General features: G+C 42.7%; 1 protein-coding gene across 2 annotated transcripts in view; it reads left to right on the top strand.

The window, feature by feature from the left end:
- ADCY1 (adenylate cyclase 1) overlaps positions 1-22,329 on the top strand; it is a 743,884-nt gene that overhangs the window by 263,450 nt on the left and 458,105 nt on the right. For both annotated transcript variants that reach the window (XM_073678356.1, XM_073678357.1), the window contains exons 3-4: positions 1,528-1,646; positions 19,280-19,391. In XM_073678356.1, coding sequence (XP_073534457.1) covers positions 1,528-1,646; positions 19,280-19,391 — 231 coding nt within the window. The remainder of the gene's footprint in view (positions 1-1,527; positions 1,647-19,279; positions 19,392-22,329) is intronic.

Below are 22,329 nucleotides of genomic sequence, written 5' to 3'. Positions count from 1 at the left end.
GAGTAATCCCCTCTCCTCTGAATAGAGGATATCTGTCCAGTCGCTGGAGATCCACTTCTCCTGTCCTGTATATATACACTGCACAGTACCACTTCTCCTGTCCTGTATATATACACCGCACAGTACCACTCCTCCTGTCCTGTATATGTACACTGCACAGTACCACTTCTCATGTCTTGTATATATACACTGCACAGTACCACTTCTCCTGTCCTGTGTATATATATACTGCACAGTCCCACTTCTCCTGTATATACACACTGCACAGTACCACGCCTCCTGTCCTGTATATATACACTGCACAGTACCACTCCTCCTGTCCTGTATATATACACTGCACAGTACCACTTCTCCTGTCCTGTATATATACACTGCACAGTACCACTCCTCCTGTCCTGTATGTATACCCTGCACAGTACCACATCTCCTGTCCTGTATATACACTGCACAGTACCACTCCTCCTGTCCTGTATATATACACTGCACAGTACCACATCTCCTGTCCTGTATATACACTGCACAGTACCACATCTCCTGTCCTGTATATACACTGCACAGTACCACTCCTCCTGTCCTGTATATATACACTGCACAGTACCACATCTCCTGTCCTGTATATACACTGCACAGTACCACTCCTCCTGTCCTGTATATATACACTGCACAGTACCACATCTCCTGTCCTGTATATACACTGCACAGTACCACTTCTCCAGTTCTGTTGTCGGAGAGACGTCAGTATTGGTTTAGTATTTTCAATATTTCTATGGCCAAATAAGAATAAATATTGGAAAACCTGTAAAAATGGAGTAATCCCCTCTCCTCTGGATAGAGGATATCTGTCCAATCGCTGGAGATCCGACTGCTGGAACCCCCATGATCCCGAGAATCAGAGCTCTGTTGAACACCATGTAAATGCCGCTGTGGTCAATCATACGCACTGTGACTCTTCAAACAACTCCTTTTAGGAGACAGAGGGGCAGGACAGAGTAAAGCAAATTTCACTGATCGTGGCTAGGGAGTGTTATAGTATGTGGGCTAGTGGGGTTTGTGGCAGAGCTGTTTATTTCTCCCAGTCTGGCCCTGCATTGAGTTGTATGCAATTGGTTGCTTGCTGTTTAATAGTTATACTGAATGAGTAGTGCTACTAAAAGTCGCAATGTAGACCAAGCCTAACCCATTAGATCCGCTCAACCTCTTGTTAATCTATTTTTGCATAAATAGCTCCAAGATTCAACCTTACAAGCCTAAGTATATTTGTGTATTTGTGAGTCCAATATTGTTTGCAGGATGTTTTCTTTCTGATGCTTATGAACATTGTCACTCTTGCCCATGGGATGTGTTTCCTATTGCACCTCAGTGGGTTTCAACAATTGCCCCTCTTGTAGGGAAACTGCCTGCTCCGTGTGATGGGTGAAGAGAGGATTGAATGTCAAGTTTTAACTACTGTGGTCTCAGCCTTTATGTTGTGTTTCAATGAAACCCCATAGGAATATTAATTTCATGTTTCTAATATGTTTCCTTTAGGAGCGTCTTTTAATGAGTCTTTTACCCAGAAACGTTGCTATGGAAATGAAGGAAGACTTTCTGAAGCCACCTGAGAGAATTTTTCATAAGATTTATATTCAACGACATGACAATGTTAGGTAAGATTGACATTTAAGCATAAAATATTATTAAGTGAAAACTGTGAATACAAATATAGTGACATTTAGTGACACTTAGATCTAAATGACTAACAAATGTGATACTGTCAGGCTTTTCTTTTTTTGTGTACATCATGCTTACAAACTACAATCTGAACACCCCATTGTGTATCTATACTGATTTGTAAATGTTAGCCTCATTCACATGCCTGTGATTTTTCTTGTACGTAAAAACTAGATCTGCGTTTCATCTGTGTTTGTTCAGTGTGTCAGGTTTTATCAATAATGTTTCATCTTTTATTGATGAAAAAAGAAATCAATTACAAACCTTCTCCTAAGCATTGCAATGTTAATCGCGGACAGCACCCGGGCTGCACACTAATGCCATCCTAGTGCTGTCCGTGATTTTCTCGAACCAAAGACTGGTATCGGTAATTTTGATCTGTATCTCAGACATGTTGCCATGATTTTTAGCGGAATAATCAGTCGACAAACAAACACAGACATGTGAACAGCCCCATAGACTACAATAGTTACTTGTTCTGTCCGGGAAAAACATGAACGTCTGAATGTGTCCTATGCTATAGGTGATTTGCTGACATTAATCTTGTATACTGCCATATATTTGCTCTTATGTAAATGCACAATATAACATTGGTAGTATTTTCATGTACATATATACATGACAGGGCAATAATGGAGGAGATAAGTCTATAGACTTTCGTTAGATTGCACCATGTTTTGGTACTGCATTAGGTGAACGTACCTCGCAGCAGTGTCTATGGCCTTTTACTGGGCAGATGTGTGCCAAAAGAACGTCTTCCATTCGGCAATGTTTGGCAGGTGTTTGACTAAATATTTCTTTCTAGATTGTATTGAAAAGTGCAGGCTACAAAATAAATGACATTTATTGCTGCCATATAAACATACTATTTGTGTGTAGAAATATCTCTGTTCTCCACGTCTGGAGGCAGACACCTGGACCCTCTTTTAGATTTTGCCCAAATTCCCTGCCCACATTGCTCACACATTTAACTCTCCACAGCTCCAGTATCAACACTCTGGTGGTCCCTGCCAATCCACTTACCTGCAGCTAATCATATTCTGTCTATCCAAACAACCACTGCAGTCATATGCTGACCTCAGTGATGGTGCCTGTAGGTACAACACGAGATCGCTAGGGCAGAGACCGACTGCATTGTTCACGTATGTAGGCATCACATGATCAGCTAAAAATGATTAAATACTGCCAATGGCATCCTGAGTGGTGCTGCTGAAATGGCATATGGTTAAATAGGTGAGTAATGTTTGTTTTTTTTATTTTGAAGCATTTCCTAACATTGTGCATTCAAGTGGCAAAAAACAATGCTACAGGGGACATTAAAGTGTTAATGAGCAATGCAGACCTACATCCCATTCACATCACTAGAACATTATGGACTCAAGGCAGCAGCATGATTTTGTTTGATACACTGTCAGAAGAAAATGAACTACATAATTACAGATAAATACATTGCAAGAGATACAAAAAGTGACAAATAAAAAACTTTTTCAGAACAAAAAAGTAATGATAAGAATAATAAACTATACATTCTGTAAAAATAACTAAAAACATTAGTGCTGGCAATAGGAAAAAATATCTAGCCAACACCAAAACCATACAGGACATGTACCAAGAGGTTGTCCCAAGGGTTTCCCTCTCCTTCATAGTCCTAAACTAGCATTCATCAATGCACCATCTACCAGGGATATGACTCGGCACCTCACTACTCTAAAAGTTGCAGAGGACCAGTGTGATCTGTCATCAGGCTAAAAACACTGACGCTAGTCTCCTCCTCTGTACCTAGAGACTATTAGCAGCCCACCTCTGTGACTTTGCTCATACAAGTAGCAATTGCCTGGACTCCTGTTCCTGTGGACCTCCTAGAACAGGAGCGCATCAGTTCTGCTGTCCCTTAGGCATCAGAAACCAATGTTAACACTTCTTTCAGCTCTACAGGGTGCACAACCACAAAAACCATTCTTGGCACTTCCTGTAGTGGCAGCCTTTGACCTGGTCCTTTAACCCCTTCCTGACATTGGAGGATGTGTTGGTACACCCTATTAAGAAGGTGTTCCCTTAAATGGGCGTACAAGAAAGTCATACTGATTGTGCTAGCACAGGAGCTTGGCTGAACTAATAGCCAAGCTCTTGCAGCAATAGCCAGGGCTGTGTCCAGACTGATCCTGACTGATTAACCCTGTAGATGCCATAGCATTTGTTCTCTAGTGACTGCTGGATCTAGATGGTTTTTAGAGGGAGAAATCTCCATCTTTAACTTTATTGGCACTACCGTGCTGTGATTGCGTAGTGTTGGCAGTTGTCATGGCAACCGGAGGTCAAACAATGGCCTTCAAGGATGCCAGGCACTGTGCCCTTTTAGGCCTCGCCATAAGCAGGGTCGAACAAGCCATTTATCAGTGTAAAACTGACAATCTAATACACTTCTAATCTTGATTATTGTGGTGTATTAGAACAGCCATCAAACTATTAAGTGTTTAAAGTTCCATCATAGAGCTAAATAAAGTTAAAAAGGAGTTAAAAAAACTGTACAAATGTAAAAAAGTCAAAGTTAAGAAAAAATGTATCAATATACAGTATATCATATTTTTCATGCACAAACAAAATAGTACACTTTTAGTACCACTGCAATTGGAATGACCCAAACCATAAAACTGTGACACTGTTTAACCCCTACAGTGAAGACATTAAAAAAAGATTTACAATGTTTTTTCATTACACTACCGCATTAATAACAGTGGAATAAAACCAAGATCAAAAACTTGTATGTTAAGAAAAATGATATTACTGAATACATCACATCATTGTGCAAAAATTAAGCCCTCACTCAGCTCTGCCAGCAAAAAAATTTAAAAAAAAGTTACAGCTCTCAGAATATGGCGATGCAAAAATCATATTTTGTAAAACATAGTTTTTAATGAGGAAAAGTACCAAACTGAAAATATAAATTTGGTATCACTGTAATTGTACTGACCTGAAGAATAAAGCTGTCTTATCACTTGTACAACAATGTGAAAAGCGTAAAAAAGGTTAATTAATTTTAGCATGTAGAAGAAGCAAAGCATAAAAGAAACTATAAAAATCAGGTACCTCTATTACCATGCTGACCCGAAAAATAAAACTGTCTTTTCAGTTATACCGCACAGTGAACATCCTATAAAAAAATGTGATTGTGGAGACTACTGAAACAGACTAAGGGACCTTTTTAAACGCTTAGGAAGCCTTTGCAGGTGTTTTTGTTAATTATTCTAATTTACTGAGATAATGACTTTTGTGTTTTCATTGGCTGTAAGCCATAATCATCAACATTAACAGAAATAAACACTTGAAATAGATCACTCTGTTTGTAATGACTCTATATAATATATGAGTTTCACTTTTTGTATTGAAGAACTGAAATAAATTAACTTTTTGATCATATTCTAATTTAGTGAGATGCACCTTTATGTGCTATTACCAAGTTGGCTCCTTGGGACTTTTCTGACGGTGTGTCCATACAAGTGCAGCTGTTTAGGAAGTGTCCATTTCGGAGTACTGCAAGCATATTTCTCTACTTACACACATTTTTGTGCATATCTGAAAAAGACTCCAGTACGGAGGACAATCATTGTCCACATTGACTCTCTCGGCTTGGAAGTGAATGCCTGCATCAGGGTTCCTCTCGGCTAGCAGATCTGCAACTGATCGAAACTATAGGAAGTAGCCCAGTAAGTGTTAGAATCAGGGATTCCGTCATTACTTTATGCTGGCATCAGCCACAGATTAGGTAGTGCAAACCTGATTAACTACTCAGAAAAATTCCTGAATATTCAGCTAACCTTGTTCATACCTCCATGACGGACTTTTAGAACCACAAGCAGCGCTTAGACAAATAGTCCCGAGTTATAATTCAATAAACGTGAAATGTGAAAATTGTTTACAAAGCAAGAGGTGGATGGACCAGAACTCAAACTCCAGAAATAATGTAATAAACATTGTAACTTATATAAATATATTATTAAAATTATGTTAGCATCATATGGATTAAATAAAAGTTTAAATTTTTACTATATCTCTTCTGGAGTTTAAGTGCAAGTCCTCTCACTTCTTAATTTCTCGGAAATGATTTCACATTTATCCTATTTCAATCTTCAGTACAAACCTGGTACAGATGCCCTTTAAAGAGACTGTGCCAGTCTGATTCCAGGCCATGGGGCCTCACTCTGAAACTGTATTGGTCTCCACTTGGCCTGAATGAGGACAATAAATTAGGCTTTTCTACAAAGAAAAATAACTTGACAATGCAACTTTAACTTGAAATTTTTCACTCTTAATTTTTTTTATGTCATATTTGAAGCCAAAACCAGGACTAAATATGAAACTAAGCGAACAAAGAAACAATTGAAATCTCACTCTTCTCCTGCAGAGCCCCCTTTGCTCACAACGTGAGAGGTATATTGGGGTTTCTGCAACTGTTCCTGGCAGCTTGCCCTTTTACACACATAAGTCACACTTACACAGGGCCTCCCCACATGGGCCTTCCAATCAAACAGCATTGCTCAGCCTCACTGCCTCTCTGCGGACAGGGCTGCTCTGGTGCCTGCCATAGTGTTGACTCTGCTGAGCACCCTCACTGTGTCAACAGAAATGCTAACACTGCTTGGCATCTAACATTTCCACCTGAGCCTCGCTGACAACTCAGGAGCCAATGGTACCCTGCTGGTGAAGTCACACAGTTCCTCCTCCTGTGATCTCCCCAGCCAACAACTCCAGACACATCATACAGCCATACACAGCAGGACAGGCACAAGGACATCCAAATAAAGGGATACTTAAACCCATTCTAGATGGGGATGTAAGGGTTAACCCACCTATCCACTCTTATTTACATCAAAGACTGATTTCTTTGTGCCTGCCATGTCTGTAAATTATGGATGTGACTGGCTCTGTTGGCGGCTCCTTGCACTCATCTACATGGTGTACAGATGCAGGAGATTTTTGCAATTTAGGTTACAGCAAAATGAACGAGACTAGAGCATTATTCAATTTATTACCACATGGTCAATGTGGAAATTGCTCTAGTGCATTAATATGCTAACCTGCATTGGTTAGGGAGCTAGCTGCCTGTTGCACTCAGACCAAAAATACATTTGTCTGAACAAACCCTAGCAAACAGGCTTATTATTTACATATTATACTGTTTCATGTACAGATACCATGTTTTATATGCACCTTACATGAAGTAACATTTCATCTATCTTTTTCATAGATGATGCAGAAATGACCCCTCCCTTCCCAGCAAAAATTTCTCCTAAAAGTAATAGTTATTCTTTTATTTTAGACTTGGGCAGTCTGTCCGTAGTATACCGTGGGAAATCCTCTGTTAGTTATAGGAAATGTGTCATCAGAAAATTACTTATTGTTTAAGCACTTCCTGACAATTTACGTTCCTGCACTGTTTGTCATAGACGTCATAGGAACTTCCTCCAAAATGCCATTTACTGGAACAGCTTGGACAGACAGCAACAGGTCACAGAATCGAAATGTCCATTTACATTAAAAGATTTTGCATCTTTAAATGACCGAATATTTCCCAATCGGCTGTCATTTAATAGCCTGTTTACAAAGGCAGACTAAACAATCATTAATAAATTGTCCAGTGGGCATTGGCTGCCATTGTTCTCTGCCGAGCAAGTCCTGTTTATGCACGCACTGCCGAGAATGATGATTTCTTGTGCAAACCCAAAGATCATTTCACCTGCCAAACGAGAGTTTTGCTCATTCGTCTGGTGATTGGCAGCCTGTTTAGCCTGCACAATTATCTTCAAGGATAATCACTCAGTCTAACCGAACCCTAACAATATGCACTGGCAGTGTAACTCTTCTTTGATGGCTTTTGCACCATTTTTGTGGCTGTATTGCCATCAGCTTTTTTTATTTTTTTTATTTCACATCTATAATATAACGGTAGATGCTTAGCTCTGTCGGAAGTCAGAATCGGCGCATGCGCATAGCGCGCTATCCGGCGGCATTTTACTGAAGACACATTTGCAGTGTGTCTTCAACAAAATGGCTCCGGACAGCGCAGTATGGGCCTCCTGCAGAACGGAGCGCAGCGCTGGAGCACAGGGAAGAAAGAGTAGAGTAGAAGTGTTTGGTTTTTTTGTGTGTGTGCAGCATGATGTGGATGAGGGGCCATGCATACCAGGATTGGGGGATGAGCAGTCAGTACCATGCTTACCAGGTTACAGATGAGGGGCCATACATACCAGGATAGGGATGAGGAGGCCATACATACTAGGATTGGGGAAGAGGGGCCATACATACCAGGATAGGGGGAGGGGGATGAGAGGTACCATGCTTACTAGGATAAGGATGAGGGATACCATACTTACCAGGATAAGGATGAGGGATACCATGCTTACCAGGATAGGGATGAGGGGGTACCTTGCATACCAGGATAGAGATGAGGGGGGCCATGCATACCAGGATAGGTATGAGGGGCTATGAATACCAGGATTTGGGATGAGGGGGGCCATACATACCAGGATAGGGATGAGGAGTGCCATGCATTCCAGGATTGGGGATGAGGGGGGGTCATACACACTAAAATAGGGATGAGGGGAGATATACATACCAGGATAGGGATGAGGGGTACCATGCATACCAGGATTGGGTATGAGGGGTACCATGCTTACCAGGATAGGGATGAGGGGTACCATGCATACCAGGATACGATGAGGGGCCATATATACCATGATAGGGATGAGGGGGGCCATACATCTCACGATAGGGATGAGGGGCCATGCATACCTGGATACGGATGAGGGCCCATGCATACCAGGATTGGGGGTGAGGGGGCCATACATACCAGGATTGGGGGATGAGGAGGCCATACATACCAGGATAGGGTTGAGGGGGGCCATACATACCAGGATAGGGATGAGAGGCCATGCATACCAGGATTGGGGATGAGGGGGGCCATACAAACCACGATAGGGATGAGGGACTATGCATACCAGGATACGTATGAGGGGCCATACATACCAGGATAGGGATGAGGGGGTAACATGCATTCCAGGATGGGAATGAGGGGGTACCATACATACCAGGATAGGGATGAGGGGGTACCATGCATACCAGGATACGGATGAGGGGGTACCATGCATAACAGGATAGGGATGAGGGGTGCCATGCATACCAGGATAAGGATGAGGGATGCCATGCATACCAGGATAAGGATGAGGGGTGCCATGCATACCAGGATAAGGATGAGGGGTGCCATGCATACCTGGATAAGGATGATGCGTATCATGCATACCAGGATAGGGATGAGGGGTGCCATGCATGCCAGGATAAGGATTAGGGGTGCCATGCATGCTAGGATAAGGATGAGGGATGCCATGCATACCAGGATAAAGATGAGGGGTGCCATGCATACCAGGATAAAGATGAGGGGTGCCATGCATGCCAGGATAGGGGATGAGGGGTGCCATGCATGCCAGGATAGGGGGGGTGCCATGCATACCAGGATAGGGGATGAGGGGTGCCATGCATGCCAGGATAGGGGATGAGGGGTGCCATGCATGCCAGGATAGGGGATAAGGATTGCCATGCATACCAGGATAGGGGATGAGGGGTTCCATGCATACCAGGAAAGGGATGAGTGGTGCCATGCATACCAGGATATGGATGAGGGGTGCCAGGCATACGAGTATAGGGATGCGGGAGGCCTTGCATACCAGGATAAGGATGATGGGGGTCTTGCATATAAGGATGATGGGGGCCTTGCATATAAGGATGGGGGGCCTCCATACATACCAGGGTGGGGGGGCGCCATGCATACTGGAATGGAGGGGTGCCATGCATACCGAGATGGAGGGGTGCCATGCATGCAGGGATGGAAGGGTGCCAGGCGTACCAGGATGGGGATCAGGGGTGCCATGCTTACAGGGATGGGATAGGGGCCGCGTATAATAAGAAGGGGAGGCATATATACCAGGATGGGGGCTATTACCAGAATTGGGGTACATCTATAATATAACCAGGGATGTGTCCTTCTGTGTGAAGCCTCTATAGACTGCACAAGCACGATGCGCTGCTCCAGACAGAAGAACGCATCCAGCCGTTACAGGTAATAGAAGTATATGGCGTGGGATAGCACGCTATGTGCATGCGCTGATTCCGATGCCACACTCCTCCCCCGGACTCCGGCTAAAACAGAGGTGCCGTGGCAACATTCCTTCGGGTCAAGTATGTACTTTTGGTGCCGGAGCTCGCGGTATACATTCATTGTCTGCGGTATCCAGCGCCATTTTAGTGAAGACACATTGGCCCCAGACAGCGCTGTATGGGCATACGTGTACTCAGGCGCCACTCTCCTCCCCCGGTCTCCGGGTGTGGGAGCACATAACAAGATGGGGGCAGCACATAACAGGATTGGGGTGTAGGATGGGGGCTGCACATAGCAGGATGGGGGCTGCACATAGCAGGATGGGGGCTGCACATAACAGGATGGGGGCAGCACATAACAGGATATGGGCGCAGGATGGGGGTTGCACATAGCAGGATGGGGGCTGCACAGAACAGTATGGGGGCTGCACATAACAGGATGTGGGCTGCACATAACAGGATGGGGGCTGCACATAACAGGATGGGATCTGCACATAGCAGGATGGGGGCTGCACATAGCTGGATGGGGACTGCACATAACAGGATGGGGGCTGCACATAACAGGATGGGGCTGCACATTTCAGGATGGGGGCTGCACATAACAGGATGGGGGCTGCACATAACAGGATGGGGGCGCTGGATGGGGGCTGCTCATAACAGGATGGGGGCTGAACATAACAGGATGGGGGCTGCACGTAACAGGAAGGGGTCGGCACGTAAAAGGATGGGGGTGGCACGTAACAGGATCGTGGAGCATATACCAATAAAAATGCTCGCCACCCAGGCATAGAGCGGGTTCAATAGCTAGTATAATATAGTGTCAAGCTCCAAGCGATAGCTACCTGAAGATTGGTCAGTAGACTTTTAGGCTTTTGATGCCAGAAGCAGTTAAATAGAAGTGATAAAAGATGGAAGATATGCACGGCAAATCGTCTTGACATTGTTGTGCATATGTTCATTCTTTTTAGCATTTTTTTTTAGATGGATTCAAGCTGGACTCTGCCTGAAATAGACGTTGTATGCACATGTCCTAAGTGGTTGGTAGAAGGAGGAGGCTCCCTTTGTATCTCAACACTCTCCCTACGTGATCACGTAGGTCTGCCATATACAGAAGCCTGTTTCTCTGGACTTTAGCTAACAATTTATAAAGTAACAATAATCTATCACATATATTTTTTAGCAAGGCAAACATGGAGACATTATGTTCCAAAACCCACAAAACAGTATGTGTGTGTGTGTGTGTGTGTAGGTCGGCATCTGGCTTACTTGGCTTTTAACCTGCGGGTAGATATTAAATTACTTTCATAATATAACTAAATAATTAACATCAGCTCTTATATTATAGCAGATGGTGAACAGATGGAGAGCTGTACAACCCCAGCCTTCTTATTTGACTCATGAACAGTTTGTTACAGATTATGATTGGCATGATAATTCGCATTGCCAGTAATGTTTTTGTTTGATGTCCTGTTTAGGTATAAGGTTTTGCCTTTTGTGATATACAGTAGATGTTACAAAATGGAAATATGTCATATGTTAAACGTGTTGATGGAAATATTTTCTTTGCTGGAACCTTTTCACCCGCTTCGGTCTGGGCACTGTGCAGGATTCTCTGGCCTCCATTCAAATTGAGGGAGTAGGTTTTCCCGTGACTCAACTATTCTGCTTATCTTTTTGTCCTACACAAGTGACAACTGTATATTAACCATATATAATAATAGATGTTCCAGAATATCACCCCTAGTTTTTAATCAAAGGGCTTGTGCCCTATATCATGAAAAAAAACCTCAATATTTTATAAAGACAGAGAACACTGAGTTAGAAATATCATAAAGTCAATAGTTTATTTAATGCTTTTAAAAATATTGCATATTCAATTACATACATATAACAAATGTGAAGTGATACAATTTAGAAGCCCAGTGTAAGGGCTGAAAATTAGGTCCGTTAAACACCTATAACAAAAGTATTGCATCCACCCTATAGTAAGGAAAGAACACTTGTGGATATAGAGACAAGCTATTTATTAGATCTCACATGTGTCACCTATATAGCTGTCAATGCCTGGGAAATAGGTCCATACATATCCAATATAACCCATATATGGTATAGGGATACCATTCACCCCAGCATAGACAGTCTATTCAATATAAACAGAGCATGTGCTTGGTAGCACAGTGAGAGCAAATCACACTTCAAAATGTCTATTAAGTCTACAAAAAAAATAGGTGCAAGTGCATTTAGTTCTACTCATCATAAGGTGACAAGCGGTGGATAGATTGGTTCTTTACCCATTATGAGGTGCTTCAGCAGACCTCCAGCCCAGACCCCGAATGCGCGCTTTCACTTTTATGCTTCCTCAGGGGTCGTTGCTGTTGTACTTCTTAAGTTTAATTTTATCTGCCAGGACCTTCCGATCACGTGGTTGGAATGGTCCACTGGCAATGTAATGTACGGCGCATCCGCATTCACTCCGCCCCTCCACCCGTCAATCTCTGCGGTAGTCACGTGGCATCGCCGGCGCCAGGCTGCAGCCGCGCAAGTGTGGCAGAGGGTTGGAGACAGGGGGCTAGGTGCAGCAAACCACAGCAGGGAAGGCGCATGCACACTTTTTTTACACAGCTACATTTAATATGGGTTATTACTATGGGATGCCGCCATGTAGGCTTTCTGATCATATGTGCTAAAAGCTCACAGTTTTTTAGATCATAATTACAGGTTATAGCTCTAATATAAGGTGCAGATGTGCTGGAAATATAAAATCACTCTATATATGCCCAGTGCATATACTGCACTCTCTATGGTGACGCCTCACAATTAAAACAATACCTTGTCATTACAAAAACTTCCATCAATGTAACCCCACATCCTTGAAGGTCCGAGGCATAGAACACATACAGTGTGGCATCAGGGGAGGAAACATAAAACGCCTTTTGGTGCACACTGGTGCCATATGGTCTGAATGAGTGCTTGGGATTCGCCTCATACCTGTAAATTAGGAAAGTCTCAGTCCGTTCTCTCCTCCCCCCAAAAGTGGATTTTTAATTATATGTTGGTCTTTTCTTATTTTTTATTTGGTCTTAATCACATATTGCATTCCTGTTTTTAATTACATTTTTGTTTATTTCAAGATCATCTTCCATGATTACCAGGTACTTATACTTACCATATGCAAGTCTCCTGGATGCCCCACATGCAAGGGTGCTTCGTACTGTGATTCTCCCTGCTCCATACCATCTGTGATAGCAATACAGATTTGACTACAGCTGCAAGATACAGATTGGTTTTGAATATTAGGTTAAAGTCATGCTTTGAATTGTCCTTGATCTTTGTGTCAAACTCATAACATGAGATGTGTATGATATAATAAGGATGCAATAGCCACCTTGCTAGCTTAAGAATTTGTGTTTAAACATCTATACATCCTGTTATTATGCATGATATGTCTATGTTAGGTGTATATTCATTGGGCATATATAGAGTGATTTTATATTTCCAGCACATCTGCACCTTATATTAGAACTATAACCTGTAATTATGATCCAAAGAAACTGCGAGCTTTGAGCACATATGATCGGAAAGCCTACATGGCGGCATCCCATAGTAATAACCCATATTAAATGTACCTGTGTAAAAAAAGTGTGCATGCGCCTTCCCTGCTGTGGTTTGCTGCGCCAGGCCCCCTGTCTCCAACCCTCTGCTGCACTTGCGTGGCTGCAGCCTGGCGCCGGCGGCGCCAAGTGACTGCCGCAGAGACTGACGGGTGGAGGGGCGGACGCAACTGCGGTGAGTGAATGCGCATGCGCCGTACATTACATTGCCAGTGGACCATTCCGACCACCTAAGCGGAAGTTCCTGGCAGATAAAATTAAACTTAAGATGTACAACAGCAACGACCCCTGAGGATGCATACAAGTGAAAGCGCGCATTCGGGGTCTGGGCTGGAGGTCTGCTGGAGCACCTCATAATGGGTAAAGAACCAATCTATCCACCGCTTGTCACCTTATGATGAGTAGAACTAAATGCACTTGCACTTATTTTTTTGGAGACTTAATAGACATTTTGAAGTGTGATTTGCTCTCACTGTGCTATCAAGCACATGTTCTGTTTATATTGAATAGACTGTCTATGCTGGGGTGAATGGTATCCCTATACCGTATATGGGTTATATTGGATATGTATGGACCTATTTCCCAGGCATTGTCAGCTATATAGGTGACACATGTGAGATCTAATAAATAGCTTGTCTCTATATCCACAAGTGTTCTTTCTTTAGTATTTTTGTTATAGGTGTTTAGCGGACCTAATTTTCAGCCCTTACACTGGGCTTCTAAATTGTATCACTTCACATGTGTTATATGTATGTAATGGAATATGCAATATTAGCCTTAAATAATCTATTGATTTTATGATATTTCTAGCTCAGTGTTCTCCGTCTTTGTAAAATGTGTATTAACTGTGTATTAAAAGTTTGATAGACAACTGATAAGCAGAATTTTACAGAAAGCCAGAACCCCATTTTAAGTCAAGTGGTCAAAATAATGTGTTTCTGCATGGATGTCAAATATTCTATATAAAAAATCATTTAAAGTGAACCTGTCACCTCAGAAAATGCTATTTACATGTAGTTATAGGGTAAAAGTTTTACACTGCAGCCTGGCTGACTTAGTGAAAGCACAACTACTTGGAGAAAATGAACCTATTTCCTCCTGGGAGCCATCAGCTTTCAGTCATAAGGGCGAGCATAGAGAGGCTACAGTCATCACTCACCATACTGTAAACGACAGCTGTAGGTACGCCCCTGCAATTTGATTGACAGCTCGCTCTTTAGTGTGTCTGGCAGTTAATCATATACATTTTGAAAATGTTCCATGATCTAAGTCGATGTGGGGCAGAAGTGGGAGCTGACTATTTCTGCAGTTCTCATAGCTGCCTGTGTGGAGAAGAAGGAGCCTGCAGGGACAGTGCTGGCAGCGGGCAGGAAGGAGTGGAGGATTGGTGACCCTATCCCTGTGTGACTTTTGATCACTCCAGGCAGAGGGGCAATATGAGAGTTCTCTTGTGTCACATATGGGTGGTGTGTTTTCTAGAATAGGAAGTTGAGAAGTTGCTTACATGTAACTAATTATACTATTCATTGACTCCAGAACCCCAGACATTTACCAGTATCTGGGTTATGTTGTGAAATAAGTCACACCAAGCATTTGCACAACAGAAAAACAACCGAGCATTGATAGCGTTTGTATATTTTTACATACCAAACCTATCCCAATCTTTAGCATGAAATCCACTAACTGCTTCTTTAAGGTTAACCCTTTCATGCTACAATTACAGCAATAATGATTAGGACAAGAGATGAGTATTTAACACATTTTCTAACTTTGAAATGAGTTTCTGTCAATCAGAAATTCATTTACACCCTTTCCTTTTGCACCTGTCACCATTTAGTTCCACTTAGTATCACAACAAATTGGCATGATTTATAGCATTATTAGATCAGAAGAGAACTGAATGTGAATGTATTTCTGATGTTAAGGGCTCCGCAGTTGTGCAAAAAAAAAAACCCGAGGTGGCCATTAGCAATAAGAAATCAGTTTACAGTAATCCACTGTCAGGAGACGCCGGCACCTTAGCTCATGCTGGCTATCTGCTAGCCTACCCTAGGAATTGATGTGGAGGCATAGGATATTATATATAATACCCAATATTATGGCATGCAAGAAATAGCTGGCACATGTTTTGTCACGTCTATGCCGTTTTTCAAATTGACTCTTGAAAATATTGTTAATTTTATTGTTTCTTAACCCCTTTCTGACATAGTCAGTAATAGTACATCCTTGTGCCCTGGTATGTATGGACCAGATACGTACTATTACGACTCCGTCTGGCTTCTGTTTAGCGGTGTCCTTTTTTTCAGAGGTTCACCATTTGTGAGGGCACGATCGCTGCCGGTTATCAGCTGATTCTGACAGCTGACACCTGGCACTCAGTGCCAGGAGAGGTGCCCGCACCGCTCCCGGCACTTTAACCCCTTGAATGCTGTGATTAGTGTGATCGCAACACTTAGTGAGTGAGTAGAGGGGCTGCAGAGGGACAGCAGCCCCTCTGCTGTTGGATCGGAGACCCCGCACCATTGGATCAGAGACCCCGCACAACCCGATATCACCAGACACCAGCAAGTTACTTTGATCATTCACAGTGCACACATATTTGGTATCGCCACATCCGGAATGACCTGACCTATAAAACTGTCCCACTAGTTAACCCCTTTAGTGAACACGGTAAAAACAATAACTAAGAAACTAAGCAAAACTCGATGCTTTATCATGCCGCTGAAAAAAATGTGGAATAAAACGCGATCAAACAGACGAATGTAAATAAAATGGTAGCGCTGAAAATGTCATCTAGTCCCGCAAAAAACAAGCTGCCATACAGCTCCATCAGCCGAAAAATAAAAAGTTATAGCTCTCAGAATAAAATGATGCAAAAAAATTTATTTTTTCTATAAAATAGTTTTTATTGTATAAAAGCGCCAAAACTATATAAATGTAGTATCGCTGTAAACGTACTGACCCAAAAAATAAAGCTTCCTTATCAATTTTGCCCTCCCAAAAATGCAATTCCTGAATTGTTGGTTTTTGTTTATTCTGCCTCCCAATAATCGGAATAGAAAGTGATCAAAAAATGTCACGTGCCCGAAAATAGTACCAAGAAAAAAATCAATGCGTCCCCCAAAAAAAAAAAAAAAACCATTACATTACTCTCAAAATATGGCGATGCAAAAATTAGTCTTTGCAAAAAAGAAGCGTGTGACAGCTGCCAAACATAAAAACCCGATATAAGTCTGGTATCGCTGTAATCGCATGGACCTGAAGAATAAAGTCGTCTAATCACTTATACCCCACGAGGAACGGTGTAAAAAATAAATAAAACCAATTCTTCATCTGCTGCTGATTTGCTTATTCTGCCTCCCAAAAATCGCAGTAAGGCTCAGCTCTTATTTACCCTGTGCTTTGCGCCGAACGCTTACACAGGGGTTATCGTGTAAATCTTTGAAATTTGTGATTCAGGTGGAACTTCCGGTGGAAGACTCCCTGTAATGACGCAGATGGAGGCACCTTGGATGCCGTCTGGCCTGTGATCCCACTGTGTCCATCCTTTTATTAAGCATGCATAAAAGTGCCATTGACCACAGTTTTGTGAACCTCTGAAAAAAAGGACACCGCTAAACAGAAGCCAGACGGAGTCCAGAGTAACTCTGCTGCCTCATTATAGTGAATGAATCCCTCGGGATAGGGTAGGGTTGTGTTAGGGTTAGGGTTGTGTTAGAATTTGTGACGAAGCAGCTTATAATCTTAATCAGCCAGACAATTGTTAAGCCAAGAGAATTATACTATTGTGTTTGTGTTGACTTGTAAATGTATGTGTATTTCTGTGGCTAGTCAAGAAGGACAGGCCAGTATTTGTATAGCCCTGATTGTTGTCTTGTATTAGTCTGTGAACAATGATGTTTGTTACTATGGTAATTGCATATTATACTAAGCTAGCTAGTTTATTTACAATAGCCCCCTGCTATACCAACTATGTAAATTGATTACATGCACAAACAATAAGACCAGAGCCCTGTGGATTAATATCATCCCTAACCCTTGACCTGTGGATGTGTACTTAAAAGGGCATATGCTTCTGTAGCAGTCAGACTTGAATCAGAGAATTGCAAGGAGAATCAAGGATCATACACTCGTCAGACCAACAGCTTGGGAACATGGCTTTATCCAAAGAGACACAGATTTGGATTCTACATGATTCCAGCCTAAGGATATATGGCCCTGACTGGAAAGATACGGATCTGCTCCATTGACCATTAGAGAGCCCATGAATACATTTGGGAAGACCAGGTTGGGACGATGAAGTCAACTGTCACATGGATATGTTATTTGGGGTTGCCACGTGGGACCCTCTGGTCACCTTTAACCCAGGGAGACATTCGGAGAAGCCAGATTGGGACCAGCAGGTCATCTGGCCCCATGGAAACTCTAGGAGAGGCCAGGGTGGGACCCTCGGGTCTCCTGGCCTTGTACCTCGATGGACTGCAAGCTTGCCGCTACCTTCTCTCTGTGGGGGCCCGCCAAATACGGAGGGCCACTGGTTGAGGTAATTGGCCCTGAAAGTCCCAAAGTCGTAGCTGTTCTATCCCAGGTGGGCCAGTGGAAGGGTGAGACTGTTTAATGTTGTACCATCTTGGGTATTTGCTGGGACTGTTCTTTTTATTGCCTGCTTTGTGGTTCAATAAAGTATTGCCACACTGTTTTCCCTCACCCTGTGTTGTCTGAGTAGTATTACGCCCATGAAAGACCCCGTGTCTTCACAGGGTTGTGTTAGGGATAGGGTTGTGTTAGGGTTGGGATTAGGGTTGTGTTAGGATTAGGATTAGGGCTGTGTTGAGGTTAAGGTTGTGTTAGGGTTAAGACTAGGGTTACGGTTAGGATTAGGGTTGTGTTAGGGTTGAGGTTGGGATTTTTTCAAAAATAAAGAAAAAAATGATGACGATATGGTGACTAGTGTTGAGCGCAAGTGCTCACTACTTGAGTTTGCATTGGGTGCTCGGGTATGCACTGAGTATCGCTGGTGCTCGACATGCTCAAGTCTCTGCCCTGCATGTTTCGCGGCTGTTATACAGCCATAAAAAACACGCGGGGATTGCCTGCCATACACGAGCAATCTCCGCATGTTTTTTTTTGGGGTGTCTGACAACCGTGAATCGTGCGGGATGGGGACTCGAGCACCTGCGATACTTAGTGCATACTAATGACAACATATTTAATGTGATGACCTAATGTTATAAAATTCATACATCTGGGTTCAAAATGTTCATTATACTCCTTGATAAAATCCTTGAGGGGTCTAGTTTCCAAAATGGGTTCACTTGTGAGGGGTTTCCACTGTTTATGCACATCAGGAGCTCCGCAAATGTGACATTGCGTCGCCTAATTATTCAAGAAAATTTTATATTCAAAAAATCAAATGGCACTTATTCCCTTCCGAACCCTGCCGTGCACCCAAACAGTGGTTTTCCCCCAGATATGGGGTATTGGCTTTCTCAGGAAAAATTGCACAACAAATGGTATGGTGCAATTTCTCCTCTCACCCTTGTGAAAATGCAAACTTGGGGTCTGAAAAACATTTTTGTTTGAAAAATGTGAAAATTTTCTTTTTAACATGCGGTTTTGCAGTCAGTGTCACAGTGACCCGGCGTCTGCTCTGTATGACGAGATCTTAATCCTGGAAAACTTCATGAAATTATAACTGCATTAACCTTTTATTAATTCAACACTTTCCTAATTTGGTTGAAGTGTTGAGAATGTATGAGCATTTCTGTAGTTAACAAATAACTGCTAACATTTGTCTCTTCTTTCTTCAGCATTTTATTTGCAGATATTGTTGGCTTCACAAGCTTGGCATCCCAATGCACAGCTCAAGAACTGGTCAAGCTGTTAAATGAACTGTTTGGAAAGTTTGATGAATTGGCAACAGTAAGGTCCAGATTTTTGTTTTATTCATTTTAATTAAATTGTGCGGCAGAAATGTCAAAATAGAAAACAGTATGAAAACTAATAGATGATGAATAAGCTGATGTATAGTAGAAACTAGAGATTTATAAAGCGAAAGTAGATATAATATGTTATCATAGAAAAACTACCTAAAAATACAGCTATTAACTGTAGACAGGTGACCTGTACTGTCTATATAGGAGCAAACATGACCATCCACAAATACACAGTCATTCGACAGTGTCAAACATACCGAATAAGGGGTTAAGTCGGCACCTCATATTCAATTGGAGTTCGTGGAAAACAATGTAGTGGATAAAGAAGGTCCCGGCACTAGCATGAGTGCTGTGACCTTCTTTCTCCAACAGTGTCAAACTGGCAACCTCCATAGAATAAACAAAATCAGATTCTACAAAAGAAAAACTTTTCTTCATGCCTACATAGGAGTTGTGCCTGTCACAACTCCACCAGGTGAGCGTAATCGGAATTGGAAGCTGACACGGCATCACGAGGCAGGACCTAGTATTCTTGAGTGACAGGGCTGTGGGCAAAGTTTCACCGCACGTCACAGGCCAGCATCTTGCGGCGCACTGTTAATGAAAGCAGTGCGCGATGCGTGCAGTGAAACGCCACCCACCATCCTGTCACTAAGGGAGACTGGGTCCCGCCTCGGTGATGCCAGGTCAGCTTCAAATTCTGGAGCTTGACGTGACATCACCGGACATCAGAGGCAGCTGCAGCCGGGTGTCACTTGATGGGGAAAAGTGGACAGTGATAGCGCCACTCACAGGCACAATTAGAAAGGCAAGGTATTTGAAAAGAGCCTTATTTCCAAGGTTTATATTGATTTGCCCACTACACATTGTAGTGGACAACCTCTTTAATTTGTAGTCAGATAGTCAGAGAGTCCTAAACAATTAGATTTATCATTTTTGTATGATTAACCGATAGATTCCTCTAAGATGGACAGCAATTAAGTAATGTTTCTCATCAGTGATCAGAAAGCCCCTACTTTTACGTATGTTGGAAAGAGTCACAACATGAATGATGTCCACACTGAAGTCTCCCTTTTAGTAGTTGTGGTTGGAAACCCTATCCCATAATATCTACAGTGCTGTGAATACAAAGGACACAGCCTATTCCTGCAAGCAAGGAAAAAGGAGCTTTGTGCATGAGAGAGCATCAGATCTGTGGCGGAACAGTCCAAGCAGTACGTAAAAAGCCGCAACACTATTTAGTTACCTATAGGAATTTACTGTGATATTGATTATGAGTGCAAACTGACATAGATTCATATAGAGTGGTGCATACTGTGGCAAGACGACTCGCTCGACCGCTTCCGGAAGTAGACTCAGGAACCCGGGTTTTCTCTGCAGGCTTTATTAAACAGCTTAAAGTCCTGCACACCAGCAAAATAAACACGGCCTTACTGGCAAAACGACAAAACAAAAGATAAACGATAGCACAGTCCATGTGAGTATGGGATTTGCCCACACAGATTGTAGTCCCAGCCTTCAGCTCTGTCCTGAACTGAAGCTCTCCCAGTCTGGAGACCTTGCCTCTCCAAACCACACAACAGAGAAAAAAAAAAACAGGACTGAACATTTAAATGTTGCTCAGCCATACCCTGAGGTGGAGGTATAGAGAATAGCTTCCCTCCCATCTCTATGTCATTCCCAGTTCACACAGGCTAGCAACCTGCGTGACACATACCTCCCCTCATGTATCATACCAGTGACTCTGTCACGATACTTATATTATTACAAACATGTAGACTCTGGATCCATACAGAATATCCTTTTTCAAATATATTTGCCTCTTGTAGTCTATGGGCACATAGACTTAAGGCCCCCATACACATTAAATGATAGTTGTCCGAACCTGATGATATCAGCTGAATCAGCAGATATCTGGGGGAGAGAATAGTCCAACAGATATCTATTGTGAATGTGAGCTACAGACATCTGGTGAACATTCCAAACATGTGGCAGCCTTGCACTAAAAACATAATATAAATGTTGGCTTAATGCAAAGAATAAACATCTCTAATTCTGCTAACCGTCACATTTTACTTTCTGTTTTAAATTACACTTTTTCACGATAGGCTGTCTTCGCTTGTTCATGTAGCCAAGGAATTCTGCTTTATTTAGCTCCATCATGGGTGGAGACTATGTGCTATGATGTCTTCCATACACAGCATACATAGATGAATACAATATATTGCTCCCAAATCTCCCTGTGAAGCAGCAGCACGAAGAGTATTATACTGCAGTACTGAGAAGTGTAGCTGTGAATCTTGCTCTGGGGTGAGGTACATATCTCAATTGAGTGCCAGCTCCCTTCAAAGATTTCCTATTGGGTTAAGGTCTGGAGACTGGCTTGGCCACTCCAGGATCTTGAAATGCTGGCTGTGTGTTTCGGGTCATTGTCATGCTGGAAGACCCAGCCATGACCCATCTTCAATGCTCTTACTGAGGGAAGGAGGTTTTTGGCCAAAATCTCATGATACATGACCGCATCCATCATCCCTTCAATACGGTGCAGTCTTCCTGTCCCCTTTTCAGAAAAACACCCCCAAAGTATGATGTTTAACCCATGCTTCATGATTGGGATGGCATTCTTGGGGTTGTACTCATCCTTCTTCTTCCTCCAAACACGGCAAGTGGAGTTGATACCAAAAAGTTCTATTTTGGTCTCATCTGACCACATGACCTTCTCCCTTGCCTCCTCTGGATCATCCAGATGGTCATTGGCAAACTTCAAATGGGTCTGGACATGTCCTGGCGTGAGCAGGGGGACCTTCCGTGCCCTGCAGGATTTTAATCCATGATGGCATAGTGTGTCACTAACAGTAATGCTCGAGACTGTAGTCCCAGTTCTCTTAAGGTCTTTGACCTGGTCCTCCCTTGTAGTTCTGGGC

The sequence above is a fragment of the Phyllobates terribilis genome, unplaced genomic scaffold, assembly GCF_046119375.1.
Source record: "Phyllobates terribilis strain yellow unplaced genomic scaffold, ASM4611937v1 Scaffold_4__5_contigs__length_816908805, whole genome shotgun sequence".
Lineage (NCBI taxonomy): Eukaryota > Metazoa > Chordata > Amphibia > Anura > Dendrobatidae > Phyllobates > Phyllobates terribilis.
Note: the sequence above shows the minus strand (reverse complement) of the source record. Positions and strands in the feature narration are given on the sequence as shown.